Consider the following 16,408-nt stretch of genomic DNA (forward strand, 5'->3'; position numbering starts at 1 on the left):
CGCAGTAAGCCCACGCACAAAGAAAGACGAGCGAGGACGCGGCGCTTCGACGGCCGTGTTTCCGCATGGGGTCCCCTCGTTATGTCGCGTTCGTTTTCCTGCCCGCCAGAAGCCATTAGGCCGCGACGCGAGGGCAGCGTATTATGTCGGCCTCCCGGCATGCGTCTCGTCGATTCCACAGCCCTTGATTTCGAGTACGTGCGCTTAAGGATATAGCTAAATTTGCGGTCTAGATTTGTCATGCTGCGTTCGTGCGAATGTCATCGTCCTTGAAGAAATCGGCATGCCAGTAAGGGCGGAATGTTATGATGGCGCTGGAATGCGAAGCGGACCACGGTGAGTGAGAGAAGTGGGCTTTCTCTTATATATAGTACTCCGCTGAGCTTGCTGAATATACCTAGGTTGCATAACTTCGTACTTTTTTCTCGTTGTCTGTTTATTTCCTCGATATTTTCTTTCGTCTAGCTTTAGCTGGATATTCACGTAGATGCGAGAGTGCCGCGATATACTTCCTTCTTTGAACGTTTGCAGTGGACGCTTGCTTTTTTTTGCTTCAGCGTGAGTTGGTTACGCCACATAATTACAAGGGTGTGTCAGATTTCCTGACCTCATGACCCTTGAAGAGTTTATTTTCTTCTTCAAGCTTTTCTTATTATTCTACATTGTTTCTCTCGAACGCGCCATTTCGCCAAATCGTGCGCAGCATCGACTAAATGCACACGAGTTTTTTTTAATCTCGTCCCGTAAGATTTTCGTTCTGATAGCAAACTTTCTTCAGTTTTCCTTCGCCGTTCTCCAAAGGTGCTCTACAGAAACTATAAGGACGAAAAAGAAAGAAAAAGAAAGGCATCATGAAAATAATACGGCCAGCTTTTGTCCTCGTTCCCTGTGTGTATATACCTAACTATAATTGCTGTTTTCCTCCTTTAATGGGGGTGGGGTTTTCGCTTTCGCGCACGCAGCATGCGTGTGCTGCTCAAACTACTGCCAGTCATCCATCACAGTTCCACAGACACATGACTTTGAAAGGACGCGTTACGCGAAACTGCTCACCTGTTACAGCAGAGGGCGGGGGGGGGGGAGCGAGTGGAGGGAGAGAAAGGAGCTTATATTGAAAACGCGGGTTTCTCGGTGACGCACGTCCTCTGCCACAAGCTTACTTTGTTCCGTCGGCAAATGCATACTCCTCCGTGTTCACGCACGTGGTAGCCAACCGTGCTTTTCAATCACTCCCTGCGTCTGTGTACAGCGCGTGCGTCGTGGGCGACGCATCTTCCCATGTGGTTATCGAACAACAGCACGCGACGACTGCTGGCCAGTTGCTATAGTAGTTGCAGTGCGAACAGTTGTTTCTCGGTTTCCACCGGCTGACGCTCCTCGAACACGAAAGACGCCTCGGGCCTTTGAGAGAGTGCTGTTGTCGTCGTCTCCGCACCGCGACGCAATTAGCCACAGCCCGACAGCAGAGATCGAACTGTTCCCGACGCAAGAGGTCGAGCGCAGGGGTGTGTATACACCTGCCAAGTTGAGCGGGCGCTGAATATGCCGCGACGTAAGTGGATCCTGCCTGGCGTTGCCTCCGCGCACGTGCATGCATGCATGTTTTCGGCTCATATGACACGAAGCAGTGAGGCTTTCGCCAACGCGTCCGACGCGGGTATACATGTAGAGGCCCATGCGAGCTCTTGTTCAGCGGCATGAAATACGAGCCTCTTTTGTTTGTACACCGTCCATGCGAAGGTGGAATGCGAGCTGTGACGGGCTGCGTGCGTATTTAGTAAAGGGAGTCGACGAATGTCTCACGATGTTAGCCAACTAGGAGAGAAGGGAGAGATAGAGAGAGAGAGAGAATTAAGTTGTGTCACTATGCAGGGTGTTTGAGCGAACACTTTCAAAAATCTTTAAGAGTTGCCTGTGGCAGCTATCACAATTCTAGTTATGAGCTGGTTAACTCGAAGCGGCGGACAATACTCGCACAAAAAATGAGATGCAAAATCGACTAATTATTGAAAAATCACTAATTAAGTTTCTAACTAATTACAATATGGCCCATATTGCAATTTACAAATTACATAGCCGTGGAGTTCGCAAGGCGATTCCACTTGGAACGAATTTTCAAGATGACACCAGTTTCGAGTTATGAATTCCCGAACTTTGCGAAGAAATGCATTGGCGCGTTCCAGTTAATTTGTTAACAAAACGTCGTTTCATGCACTGAAGCACACAAGTAACTGGAACGCCACCTGTATATGTGGGTAAGAGAGAATGGGTATACCGGGGCGCTTTCTGCCATATATAGATGGGAGGTAACTATATCTCAATAAGGATTGATTGATTGATTGATTGATTGATTGATTGATTGATTGATTGATTGATTGATTGATTGATTGATTGATTGATTGATTGATTGATTGATTGATTGATTGATTGATTGATTGATATAAAAACCAACAAATAGGGTCATGATAGCGGGAGAAATTTATAAAAGACGCGGTGGCCACAGGCACTATATGCCTCGTATATCACTGCGAGTACCTGAACTCTCCCGCGGCCATGGATAAAATCAGAGGCAAATGCAGTACATCAACGGAGGGATGCAGGATCATGGAAGAGAAAAGAGAAATGTTTTCATGAGAACCTGCTGTTGGCAGACACTGCGCGATCGCCGCAGTGTGAAGGGATGGGCAGGGCCGGTGGTATATCAACAAAAGCCATCGGGCATTTGGTACGCACACGCTCGGCGCTTGACTATGCTTGGCTAGAGGAGCCATCATCAGTTGGCCTTCCGAAGTATGGTTCAATAAATCCCTCTCCGTAAAGACTCATTGAGCCCTTTACTCCTTAGGTTTTGTGATCTGGCGAGAACCGGCGTTCATGCATGTGTTCATGCAGCGTGACGCGGTCGATAGACAACATAATAAAATGAGCACAGGACAGTAGTGAACAGAAAACGTTATATAGTCTTTAGTCTGCGGGTTTCTCTTGTGTTTCGCGTTTTGCACTAAATCACAGCTACCGTCGATGAAGGACACAGCTCAAGTTCTTGATACCGCATCCTTCCTTTCCATCTCTATATAGTGTTAAGATGAAGCCTTTGTAAATATGCTCGAACAACGGTGCTGAACCTCCACCTCCATAGATCTTAATTTGCTGAATTCCGCGAGGTTTGTAGGGGAACGTTTATGAGTGACAACGTTGGCTTTCACCTGTAATTCGTGTTGATTATTTAGTGTATGCCTCGGGAAAGCAACAGCACCAAATTGGGCTGCAGAGCTTAGGAACACAAAGATGTTACGCGTTAACAACCAGCGTTTATTACTTCGGTTCTGTATGTATATAGATACAAACTGAAGTTGAGTGTACGTAGATTGCGTAATAGGTCGTGTGTGTGTGTGATCCCGGTATAATTTACTCTATATCGAATTTGTTTCGTTACAAGTATAGTTAATTTTTCGAAATGGCAAGTTAGCAACGAGATCGTACATACGGCAATTTTCAAGATGTCGTCGTGTCGCGAGACTCGCAGGCCTAATGAGCGCGGGTCAGGCACTGCAGCTCGATCTGGTTGTCTTATTAAATTGGATACGTTAAATGGACGAGGAGTAAGTGACAGTCCATGGCAGTTATATCAGCGCAGCATATATGTACTCACGGAAACACAAAATGACCAGAACATAGGACAGAGCGCTGCACAGGTCAACACCTTATCAAGCATTGACAAGCGAAAAAAAAAATGAAGACTATTCGCAACTCGCCCATCAGACCAACACCTTAGTTCTTAGGAATCGACAAACCAAGAAAAGACTTCCGACTCGCTGGCTGCCCCGAAACCATTCTGTGCCATGGTTACGCACGCCCCACGGGCCGCTATCTTCAATCACTAGTTGCCTTCCAGCCCAGCGGATCTGCTTGAGGACGGCCCTATACTAACTTAATAACAAGATGCCCCACACTAAGTAATCAAGGCCTATGTACTTCGACTGCTTTGTGCCAAAGGAGTTTACATAAGTCAGACTTCTAGCTCGTCTTTCCGTCAGCTATATCCTTGGTAACGTTTCCCCACTGCACGCGCCACATGCCCGTTCGCTGTGGTGATTTAAAGGGACATTACTTTCCACTTATACCACTTCTAGCTCTATATAGGCAAACCTTAAGCTAAAAATCAAGATGGTAGATTATATACGCTTCAAGAAAGCGGGCACATTCTGCGGAAGGGGCTACCTATTACGGCAGAGGGAATAGTGAAGGCCAACATTCATAAATCTTTTTTCATTTCGCATCGAAACAGAGATGTCCCTGACGTCATGATGCTGTCAACGATTTCCAAGGAATATTTCCTATTTGAATTCTCGTACTGCAGGAAAAACTGACGAATGCTCACGGGGTCTACTCTTTTTTTTATTTATTTCCTCATAGTGTCATGTAACTATTTTTGAAATATTAAGCATTTAATAAACCTCGGCGCTACGTTTTCCAAAACTTATAACGTCACGGATGATTAGGATATTTTATGGATTATATGGATTATGGATATTAGGATTTTATTAATGAGATGCTGCGCACTCTCATTCGTTTTCAGCCATTCGGTTGACAGGAGTATGTATCGTAAAAACGCTAACTTAACGTTGAAGGACCTCAATGTAAAGAACTCTGACAACCCGCCGTGGTTGCTCAGTGGCTATGGTGTTGGGCTGCTGAGCACGAGGTCGCGGGATCGAATCCCGGCCACGGCGGCCGCATTGCGATGGGGGCGAAATGCGAAAACACCCGTGTATTTAGATTTAGGTGCACGTTAAAGAACCCCAGGTGGTCGAAATTTCCGGAGTCCTCCGCTACGGCGTGTCTCATAATCAGAAAGTGGTTTTGGCATGTAAAACCGCATAATCTAAGAACTCTGACAAGGAATTATTACATACAATCACGTAATATAACATTCGGCTTACAATATGACGTTCATTTCTATTACAGTGAGCGTGTTCTATTGTCACAACGAAACAGAAAATGCAAATCCCTTTTTGGCATCCGTCTTAGAGAAGCAACCTTTTTCCGAACACAGCCCAAAACATGATATATCCAAGCAACAACCGGAATTATCTGTAAAGGTAAATCATGGATCCACTGTTTCCTTTGAGATGTCCAAAAAAGAAAGAAAACATGTTGTCGAGTACTTGCGTCGTCTGCGAAAAGTAAACAGAGCTTACCTCGGAATAAAGGCTTAGCTCCTTGTTCTATGTAGACTAAATGCCGGAGAAACTAGCGCTTCTACGCGCCACCTTTTGATTGAAAGAGCCACCGTATGAGAGATTTTGCATCATAACGAATACCGGAAGCAGCGAAGCTCTGTTCCGGTTTGGAGTTTGCTGTATCGAGGTTCAATTCTACACTATATGCTATATGGCTCCTGCTTCCTTTGAAGTGAGAAATGACGCGGCAAGACGAGCACTCACAGGAGGTAAACAACACAGGTGCAGACTATAACAACGTTGTCTTTATTGCAACAGGGCGACATATAAAGCGAGCAATATATAAAGCGATTCATGTTTTTTTTATTAGGCACATTTTTTGGCGATCTTTAATCGTCACGTTAATTTTTTTTTTTTTCACTTACGATGAGTGTGCGCATGGGGCGGGGGGGGGGGGGGGGGCTGGGGGAGAGGCTGGGTTTGCTTCATACAGGGTGTCCCACATAACTTGAGTCAAGAATTTAAAAATGAAAGGCGCGTCGGAAGCGAATTGAACCAAACGCATACTATTCGCAATAACCTATAGTAACTCAGACAATTTTTGTTTTCCCCATAACTCACTAATTAGGTTCAATTATCCAACTTTTTAATTATCGCCTGAGGACCACAAATATGATACGCAGACCTTGAGAAGCCACCGATCGAATTGTTTTCTTTACGATACGTCTCACGTAGTCCTTTTTTCCGGGTTGCAAAGAAAGTCCGCGAAATATGAAAAAAGCCACGTGACGGAGCGTTTGCGCAGTGGTATTGTGCTGCTCTGAAGCGTGCGTTCAGTGAACAAGGCCGGCTGCATCGTGTCTGGCGACTAGGAAGCGGCAGGGCGCTCTTTATCTCATCGGCAGCGCTGGGCCAGCAGCATGCATTTTCGCCGTCATCCGACGGTAGCCACCTTGTTCACCGAACGCACGCTTGAGAGCAGCACGATAACACTTCGCAAACGCTCCGTCGCGTGTCTTTTTTCATATTTCGCGGGCTTTCTTTGCAACCCGGAAAAAAGGACTACGTGAGACGTATCGTAAAGAAAACAATTCGATCAGTGGCTTCTGAATGTGCTCTACAACTTTGCGAATCTCACTTGGGGTCTGCAGCCAATACTTAAAAAGTTGATTAATTAAACATAGCTATGCCTTTAGTTAAGGGGAAGATAAAAAATAGCGCGAGTAAATCTAGGCCAGTGCCAACATTATGCATACGGTTCAATTCGCTTCCGACGCGCCTTTCATTTTAAATTCTTGGCTCAAGTTATGTGAGACACTCTGTATATTGCCCTGTTGCAATGAAAACAACGTTGTTAGTCAGTGCCTGTGTTGTCCACTTCCTGTCGGCCCTCGTCTTGCGGCGTTGTTTCCCACTTCAAAAGCATGCAATACGAACTAGCCCAACGTCGCTCAATACTGCTGCCACTTTGTGCACGAGACGAAATATGAAATTTCGCGCTGAAAATTACTTATTTAACTCTTTCTTTTTTGTGTGTGCAGACCGGACCAAGAGCACGACATTCCTAGCTGTTTGTTTCCTGTTTGTAATCCTGCGGGATACCGCTGAAGGGCAGTACCCACCCGGACCACCCGCCTGCAGGACATGGTTTCAAGAGGTACGCGTACAGGGAGGTCAGAGAGCACCCGGGTTTCCGGGCTCACACGCGGTCTTTTCCAGCGCGAAAATAAATAAATTTACTTGGTTGGTCTGACGCCATCTGAGAATGAGTTTCTGTGTTTCAAGATCCACGCGTGAGGCATCGTGAATTAGAACATTATCGACACACGAAATCGGTGCTGCCAACCTCCAAAGCGCAGTTTTCGCCCCAACTTGGATCTTGAAGGTTTCCTAGATTTCCGTAGATGGTTGCAGAATGTAGTGGTTCATGAGTTTGTCATAATGATTTCTGCAAAAATGTTTGTTCGTACTATGAAAATCTATTGCATACTTCATGGATTGAATTTATTTCGGAGCTCGCTTCAAAATATTCAAATAATGAAGCCACTGCGCTCAAGCTGCAGTAATGTCGCAGTGCAAGTTGCTATGCCAACAGGAGTGCCCTATATATATATATATATATATATATATATATATATATATATATATATATATATATATATATATATATATATATATATATATATATATATATACCACCCCACTTACGCGCCATCACGTCATTTGCATGGAATGAAGCACGCAGATACGCGGCCATTTTTTTTTCCAAAGCAAACCTCGCCCATACACGCTAGACTCTGTCCAAGGTCACTCTGCCTATGGTAGGTTCCCGGTGCATAGTCGGCAGGTGCGGCCAGATTCGCCGTTGCTGCTTTGTTTGGTGTTGCAGCAAACGTTTCTTTTACCGAATACAGATAAGTGTTGCAGTCAGAGTGCGCAGACATCTACAGCACAGCTACATGTCTGAACGGCAAAATCACAGTAGCGGCACCTCCTTAAAGAGCTTCGCACCCTGTCGTTTACTTCGCAAGATTCGTTTCCTGCGCTGCAGGGCAATGAACTCATATTTCGCGTGTTTACGCAAAAGGCTATTTGCGATGACTGAAATGAAAACACGCAGTCGCGTCAGCCGTTCCATTGTTTCACTGTCTGAGCGAAAAATTTCTCTAGATTTGGTCAAATTTGCCTTTTTTCCCTGAGCGAGGCTTAAGATTTATAGATATAGGAAATTTTCGCTAGAATCAGCAGCACTACACGCAATCCTTGTGACGAGATGTTGTGCAATGGCATGGCAACCAACGCTGGAGAACGCTACCCATCCTCGTTTCCGTGGTGTAGTGGTTATCACGTGCGCCTCACACGCGCAAGGTCCCCGGTTCGATCCCGGGCAGAAACATTTTTTTTTTTCAACACTTTTTTTTTTCATTTTTTTTCATGCTATTGAACTGTCCATTTTTCGTCCCGTCCTGTTTTTCAGAACAAAAAATAAATAAGTAAGTAAAGGTTCATCACAGATAAAAATAATAAATGTAGCCTGTTCAAAAGCTCGAATACTGTAATCAGCACAGTGAATGAGGTAATATTAAACAAGATTACAGCCCAAGCAATGACATCATGTTTCTTGAATTCAAAACAAAAACAAACAAAAAACAGGCTCGGTACTCGCAGGCAATGTCGAGGAGCGGCAAGGGCGTGGAGTAACTGAACTCTTGACTTTTGCTATCTTGCAAGTTTTAAAGAAAAATGCAGTTCAACTATATTTTTACCAATCTTGAAGCTAAGAGACCGATTTCGGAAGGAGTTTCACGACGCAACCGCCGTCGCATAGGATTCCTCTGTAGTAGCAGTATAGAATTATATACAGGGTGTCCCAGGTAACTTGCTCCGAAATTTCAAATATATGCGAGTGCCGCGTAGCTGGACAGAACCAAGGTCACTTGGAGCAAGTCAGACTATCGTTCGTATATCGCCAAATTACATAATTAGTTATTGTTCATTAACCAACTAGCTTCATTAGACATTATATTCAGAGCAAAAGTGTCAATGAAAAAATTGTGGACAATCCAGAGAAGTGTGTGTTGTGTGTCATGGAACGAGCGTTTTCGCTGGAAAGATTGGCAACCAGCCAGGGAAGGCTTCCTTCATGTCCGTTTCCGTGGTGTAGTGGTTATCACGTGCGCCTCACACGCGCAAGGTCCCCGGTTCGATCCCGGGCGGAAACACACTTTTTTTTTTCATTGCTCTCTATTTCGTAACTTTTTTTTTTTCAATGTAAGCAAATGCGTATTGCACATCATTTTTCTCCTTCTGATTCCGTGTTTTAGTGACAACAAACTGGCCGTCGCTCACCTGAGACAAGAAACAAAAAAAGCGGGGGGGGGGGGGGGGGGGTAGGGAGGCTTGGAGTGTGTGTAGTGAGTCATGGAACGAGCGAAACACTTGTCCATCGGAAGAGGAAGCGTTTTCGCTGGAAAGATTGGCAACCAGCCATGGAAGACTTCCTTCATCCCCGTTTCCGTGGTGTAGTGGTTATCACGTGCGCCTCACACGCGCAAGGTCCCCGGTTCGATCCCGGGCGGAAACACGCTTTTTTTTCTTTCTCGCTTTCGTATTTTTTTTTTTCAATGCTTGCTTTTTTTGGGGGTAGATTAACCTAGGTCTTCCTTTTTTTCTTTTATCCCCGTTTTCCTTTTTTTGTGCTGATGAGTGCCGTCGCAATTCCGGATGTTACTTAGACCTATTATTGTTAATAGACGGCCAAAATTTGCTTACCTAATTAAATAATGCCTAACCTTCATTTACGTGCAGAATGCACAAACTTAGAAAGAACCTTCGGTACGTTTCCCAAACGTTTCCGGTACCGAGGCACCTCTACTTCCGCGAGTTGATTAAGAATGACCGCGGCGAAGAATATAGAAGGGCCGCCGCAGTATATGTACGTAGCACTATTTGAGCGACGCAAGAAATCAGTGATGAGAGCAATTTGCATTGCGGATATAGATGACCGCAATTCGTGCATTGGAATGCAAAAGAATGACAACTCGGGTTGGTTAATTTGTGCATGTTATAATATAGCCGAATAAAGTAAATGTAAAAGCTCGTTAATTCGGACTCGAATGGGACCATGAAATTGTCCGAATTAAGCGGAATTCGAATTAGCGGGCGGGTGCCAGAATGCACGGCCATCGCGCCACGCTGCGCGGGCAGAACCCAAAGAAGCTACCCCTGGACTCGTTATCGCGAATTAGGACCTACTACACGTTTGCGACAGGTGATTTCGTAGATTAAGTTCATGGAGCTCGAACAGCGAACGAAATTAATTGATCAGTCAGTTATACGCCAGAAACAAGCACTGACATGCACTTATGTGAGCTGCGAGCCTTAATGTCGAAATATGTGACGCTATTTATGCTCCAAAACGCGTTTATTTACAGAGTTAAAGCAATCAAAATTAAAAGTAATCGGCAATATGCATTTGCTCGCGTTTCTTTTGCGGCGACTCCGCGAGGATGCGCCGGAACACTGGTGCCGGCGTACCGAAGGTTCTTTCTGTCTCTGCATTCTGCACGTAAATCAAGGTTAGGCATTATTTAATTAGTTAATCAAATTTTGGCCGTCTATTAACAATAATAGGTCTAAGTAACATCCGGAATTGCGACGGCACTCATCAGCACAAAAAAAAAGGGAAAGCGGGCATAAAAGAAAAAAAAATAGAGAAGCTTTGATGTGCTGAGTGTTGTTTTCCAAGCAAGACGAATGGGACGCACTGCGGCATATGTTCTAATTTTTACAACTACATATGACGTCACAATCCTCGCTAGGGTGCACTAGGGTAGCACCCTAGCGGCGCTACCCGAGTGGCGCGGTCACGTGCCAGACAGAGAGCGGGCGTGCGCCATGGAAACAGCTGTTCGCCGCGGCCATGAAGCTGCGCTCTCAGACACAGAGGTGGCGCTAGCCATGTAAACCAGGCGCTGTAAACCAGGTGCTCCCAGTTCGAATTAACCGTTGTGGGTACCGACGTGTTCGAATTATCGGGAGCTTTCCCCCATTGAAATACACAGGGCTACCAGGGCGTCAGTTCGAATTAACTGTAAGTTCAAATTTAGGAACGAGCTTTTACTGTAACAGCGTCGCAGCGAGGACGTATTCGGCCTGGGTGGACAAGCGCTTCGTCCATTCCTTCTATCACTTTGACCTGTCCAATGCGATACTATAGCTATATATAAATGGATGATGTATGAATGGATACAGCCCCACGAGTTTCTTGCAGTGTTCAGCTTTGTCAAAAACTCCGTTCACAGCAACGAATAGATTAGCTTTGATTTGGTGAGTGTTGTTTTCCAAGCAAGACGAATGTGACGCACGGCGGCATATGTTCTAATTTTTACAACTACATATGACGTCACAATCCGGCTTTCTCTCGCTTTCGATTTCAACTGTATAGTGCGAAAATCTGACGACTAGCTAGAAGAGGTTGAGATTGGGCAACGTAAAGTTGATAATTTAAGTTCCGGGCCCTCGGCGTTCTCTCTTGCTATGCAGTGCGGCATCCAGCGCAGCTACCCTTGCTGCGGAGGCTATGTGTGCTGGCAAGGGCGGTGCATCAACCGCAAGGAGGACCGTCAGGGTTACGTCTACCCGAAGGATAACTATTTCCCGCCTCCCTGGTACTACCAGCGGTTCGTGCCCATCTACCCGGTGAACTTCAGGCCGTGAACTCGTACGACGCCCAGCACAGTGCCGACTCGATGTACCTGTTGGTCGCCCCCCCCCCCTCTCCATTTTCTCCGCCCTCCCAGCCATGCACACTTCCAATGCGTCATATGCAGGATCATCGCTTCTCTGTTTTCCGAGTTTGAATGCTCTTCCAAGTAGCCTGGTACATCTTTTGATGCATATGCGATTGCCTTGAAGTAACTTACGTGTACGTGTGCGGGCGCACGAATGAGTTGACATGCACTTCTATACATGTGTCAATTTAATTAGCTCAAATTCGCATCGAAACCCTTCCTGCTATTTTTCTCTCTCTTCTGATTCTGTGCTTTATCGAGAACGAAACTACCGTCGTATATTTGAGCTAAAATAGAAAAAGAAACAGAAGAAGAAGGTTTGGAATCATCCTGATCCTATATGCCCTTTCGCTTTTATTTCGCGTTCCTTCTTTTTCCCACATTAAATATTTCTATGGAAAAACAGTGTCACTATCGATTTGCTTTGTGTTTGCTTGTTGAATTTTTTCGCTCCTCGTTCCCTATGAACGCCCCTTAATTAGCTTCTCAGACGACAATTAAAGAGTAAAAATGTCGAATCCATAGCAGCTCTGAAAAAATATTACCACATTCACGAATCCTGCGCTCTCGCACATCATATATCCGGATGTATATCCTACGGACAAATGCAAAACATGTGAATCCAGAGCCACTCTGGAGCATATATTATGGGAATGCCGAGGGACAAATAACAATAAAGAAAACGCGGCCTCTAGCAGCAGCCTTCGCACGCGCTGGGAAGCCGCGCTGCTCAGCCCCGCCCTCGAAGATCAACTATGGGCCGTCCAGCGGGCCGAGGATGCCGCCAGGACCCAAGAACTCCTGGCCGTCACCTAGGCGGGGCCTTTGGCCCTCCCCACCAACTCGCAGGGCACACAATAAAGTTCTTTCCTCCTCCTCCACATTCACGAGCTCAAGGGCAGTTCGGGAGTAGAATAACAAGCAAAACACGAGAAAGGTTTGCATGTACAGAAATAGTTGTCGCACTGTCTTTGAAACTAATTTGTGTGGGGGCACCCCCGAACGCTATCAAATAGAAAACATTTACGATGCACTTACGGGCGCGATTACGACAGAGGGAAATTCTTGCAGCGTTAATACCTCAAGATACGATTGTTATAGTTGCTGTAGACTTGTAGCACTGTATGCAGGAACGAACACGTATACGGGGTGATTTTTAATAAGTTTTACGGAATTTTTAAAAAATTACCTGCCGCAGATAGCATAATTCTTGTCCCTGAGCTGGATTATTGGAAGAGGCGGACATTACTAGCACGTGAAATTGAAACACATATTCAACGAATTAACGGAAATTGACTTAATCGTTTCTTAATTACTTTACGCCACATATAGCAATTTAGGAACCGGTGAGCTTGCAAGACGTATTCACTTGAAATTAATTTCCAGGGTAGCACTAGTTTCAATATATTTCCCATAATTTGGGACGAAATACATAGACGTTCCAATTACTTTTTGCTTCAATGCATAAAAGAGCATTTTGTTTTTTTAAAAAGTAAGATGAACAACAGCACATTATTACAACGATTTTGTTGGCGCATGTCTCCGAACTTGTGTCCTTCTGCAAATTCATTCCAAGTGGATACGCCTTGCAACCTCACCGGCTACAATTTCCATATGAACTGCAAAGTTATTAATGAGAAGTTAATTAGTGAATTCTTGTTAATTGGTTGAATATGTGTTTCGTCTTCTCGTGCAATTAACGTTGGCCTTTGAATAATCTAGCTCAAATACTACAAATACTGTCTGAATACTATGTTATCTACAACAGGCGATCGTTAAAAATTCCGTAAAACAAACATGATCACTCATATAAGCATAAAATGTCATTTACCGTGTCCGCATTCGTAAATTGCGTGCGGAAGTCTTATTTATTTGTACCATCTAGGATGCTATGCCGGAAGGCCCGAGTTCGGCAAAGTTCGGTATCTCCGCGAGCTCTGGCGACGCCCTCAGATGAATGAACTAATGGTATCAAAACATAAAAATGCAACCTTCGGCACGCCTCCAGTTTTGTCGATCTATCTATATTCGCTCTTGGGTTATCACCACCCACGTTACTTCAGAAGCTAGTCACGTGCTCGAACCGTCGGTGCCATCTTTCATTTGTTTATCGTTCCGCCCAGTGCATTCATTATCTGCGCAAATCATCATCATCATCATCAGCCTGGTTACGCCCACTGCAGGGCAAAGGCCTCTCCCATACTTCCCCAACCACCCCGGTCATGTACTAATTGTGGCCATGTTGACCCTCCAAACTTCCTAATCTCATCTGCCCACCTAACTTTCTGTCGCCCCCTGCTACGCTTCCCTTCCCTCGGAATCCAGTCCGTAACCTTTAATGACCATCGGTTATCTTCCCTCCTCTATGCGCAAGTAAGTTATAGAAAAAAAACTGTTGTCTGGTGTAGGTTTAATGCGCACTTCATGGTAGTTTATGTATAAGCATTTCAAAATGTGCAAGTTGTGCACTGAATGTGCTTTAAAATAAATTGCAATTTATTACAGTTTAAGTTGTACCGCGAAAGGTGGATAGACAGATATAAGAGACACGTCCGTGACGCGCCCCAGAAAGGCGTCGCAAGCGGCTTGCGCCGATTGTGCAGATATATAGCGGGGCAGTCACGGTGCTGCGATATTGCGTTGATAACGATAAGCGGCGTTGGCGCGTAACATTGCCCCAGCCTTTTGTGTTTCAAACGAGGAATCGGCATGCGCGGGGGCCTGCTTGATGCGCTGCTTTATCTCGAAATTTTATTGTTTGCTGCTATGGCGCATTCCGGGCTTTCTTTGTCAGCTGGAAGATCGAGAGGACAGCTCATAAAGTGCTGTCCCCTAATGAGGGTTCAAATCTCAGCTGACCATCATCATTCTCACAACCGCCCCAAGCAAGGCCTCCAACACAACGAGGGTGAATATGGTTTATGATATGAGGCGGAGATCATTCTTCGTACGAGTTCGAGCAACCTTATTCCGGCTCGCGCGGCGCCAGAGCATCTCATGTGAGCCGCCACCCAGCGCCTTCGTAAGTGGCGATCAAGTTCTTCAGAATTCCACAGCGATCTTTCCCGGTCCATTCTTAGACAACGTCCCCAAAAACGAAACACGAGAAAGAATACAGGATTTTTTCAGTCGTTTTGCAGGTCATTCCTTGTCATGGGGAGGAAATAATCATCGATCGGCAACATGTTTGGGAGGATCACAGTGTACCCGAGTGACGTCTCTCCCTTCGCAGGTGGAACCAAACTTCCTTTCTTATTTTCCATTATTTTTGCCAGTACCTCGGGGAGGCCTGGCTGATTTCCCGTGTACGTTGCTTTGCATCTCGCAAGCCATTCTTGGTAGCTTATACACCCAGTCATCGAGAGAGTAAACTGGTTCGCCCCTTCTTTTGGAAGTGGGTTCAAAAATCGAACAGTCATAGTATCGCACTCCTGGCAGCTTGAAGATATGTTTAATCAAGTTATGCTGCTGGGATCAGACACTCATAAAATATGTGCTATGTTGTTTCTTTACCTTGCAGAATTGGCAGTATTGGTTCAGACAGGCCTGAGCAGATGCAAAGGCTCATTTTCTTATTGGCAGACACCCTCTTGCGAAACGCCACATGAATGATACTCTTCCATAGCATCAAGAAAGTCTGCCAAAATCAAATAGCAGCTCGTTTTTTTCGGCCCGTCTGCTGTAGTGCTACAAGGTTTTGGACAGGTTGAGGGACAAGCGCTCAACAGGAACTTTGAGAGCAATGTTTCTTAAATCTAAATCGGGGATGGGTTCTGTATTAACTTGCAGAGCGCGTGTTTGTGGCTTCTTTGTAAAACGGGAGACGGAATTCTGAGCGGCTTGCGGAATGGTGAAGTGGGGGACCTATAAAAGAAACTACTCTCGTGCTGAGAAAAAAACGAAACCATGGAGTCTTTGTTAACTGAATGTCTGAACCTAGAGCTATTTGGGTTCATTTGGTGTGCAAATGCAAATATTGTGTCATTACATTCAAGCCTGAAACACCTAGGGCTCCTCTAAATTGCAGGAGTTTTGACTATTATTCGTTTAACTTTATCTGGCCCTCCTTACTAGAGGAAGCGAAATATGATCTGTAGCTCCGCTTTTATTCCCTTAGGAATGTGAAGTATGCTCGTGGTATACACATAAGAAACGATGTTAACAAAGCTCTAATAATATTAGCATGAAATGTAATAGGACATTTCAGCGCGCTATAGCCATTTACTCTACCCCGAAATGTTTCTTCTGCCCGGGACCGATTCGTTGGGGATGGGGCTGGCCTATCAAACACATAGCCAAGCATTTCGATTTCTTTTTTGAAAGGTAGGCCACAGAAATATCCTGATGCTCCTGGCTCAGAACATGAGGGCAACTGGCCTATATGAACGCCTTTGATTTGCTCAGGCCCTCCGCGTGTGTGGGCGAGCCCACCGGGTCTTTCCTTCCCCTCCCTCTCTCTATCTCATCTTTCTATTCCCTCCTTTCCGTCCCCCAGAGTAGGGTAGCCAACGAGACGCATTTCTGGTTAACATCCCTGCCCTCTCTTTTTCTTTCCCCCTCCCCTCCATCTCCTGGTTCAGAAAGCAAGCTCATTAGCGCGGTTGAGGTTTACTCCGCTTGCTTGGCAGTAGAATTCAACTGACACAGTTGTTATCTGGCACGACTACAGTAATATCATTCGCGTACGCCAATATCGGAGCGCCAGGCGCACCAACGGGAAGAGGAAATTTTCTAATGCCACCCTCGGGGTGCACTTTCTTTTTTTGTAATATGGTCTCTACCGCGAGTATGTACCTTGTGTCTCAGCTAACGTTAGCTTATCTACCTGCAATACAGCTTGCTTATTAGGGCCCAAATCTTCGTTCACTGACTGCCATCGCGCAAAATCAAGTCAGCGAAAAGATCGGAGCATCCTGCATAGCACCCCTGGCG

At 45.4% G+C, this 16,408-nt stretch overlaps 1 protein-coding gene and 3 non-coding genes across 5 annotated transcripts; all 4 read left to right on the forward strand.

Annotated features, from left to right (window-relative positions):
* Nucleotides 1-26: 26 nt before the first annotated feature.
* LOC126531090 (uncharacterized) lies at nt 27-11,769 on the forward strand. Of its 2 annotated transcripts, none has more exons than XM_050178482.3 (3): nt 27-336; nt 6,725-6,840; nt 11,229-11,769. In XM_050178482.3, exons 1-3 carry the CDS (start codon nt 306-308, stop codon nt 11,400-11,402), a joined length of 321 nt encoding a protein of 106 aa, XP_050034439.1. In that variant the 5' UTR covers nt 27-305; the 3' UTR covers nt 11,403-11,769. The 2 variants fall into 2 exon arrangements, with proteins under 2 accessions (XP_050034439.1, XP_050034440.1); XM_050178483.3 differs by lacking the exon at nt 27-336 and adding an exon at nt 1,124-1,552.
* On the forward strand, nt 8,007-8,079 carry TRNAV-CAC (transfer RNA valine (anticodon CAC)). Its single transcript has one exon. It is a non-coding gene; the product is annotated as a tRNA-Val (tRNA).
* TRNAV-CAC (transfer RNA valine (anticodon CAC)) lies at nt 8,833-8,905 on the forward strand. The gene has a single exon. It is a non-coding gene; the product is annotated as a tRNA-Val (tRNA).
* On the forward strand, nt 9,195-9,267 carry TRNAV-CAC (transfer RNA valine (anticodon CAC)). The gene has a single exon. It is a non-coding gene; the product is annotated as a tRNA-Val (tRNA).
* Nucleotides 11,770-16,408: the final 4,639 nt, after the last annotated feature.

Source organism: Dermacentor andersoni, chromosome 5 (assembly GCF_023375885.2).
Source record: "Dermacentor andersoni chromosome 5, qqDerAnde1_hic_scaffold, whole genome shotgun sequence".
NCBI lineage: Eukaryota > Metazoa > Arthropoda > Arachnida > Ixodida > Ixodidae > Dermacentor > Dermacentor andersoni.

What these genes read in the sequence shown, in the direction of transcription:
- LOC126531090 (XM_050178482.3), top strand. Translation starts at nt 306, where the DNA reads ATGATGGCGCTGGAATGCGAAGCGGACCACG. An exon ending in GGAATGCGAAGCGGACCACG is followed by an intron (nt 337 to 6,724) that starts GTGAGTGAGAGA and finishes TTGTGTGTGCAG; the next exon opens with ACCGGACCAAGAGCACGACA. An exon ending in GCAGGACATGGTTTCAAGAG is followed by an intron (nt 6,841 to 11,228) that starts GTACGCGTACAG and finishes CTTGCTATGCAG; the next exon opens with TGCGGCATCCAGCGCAGCTA.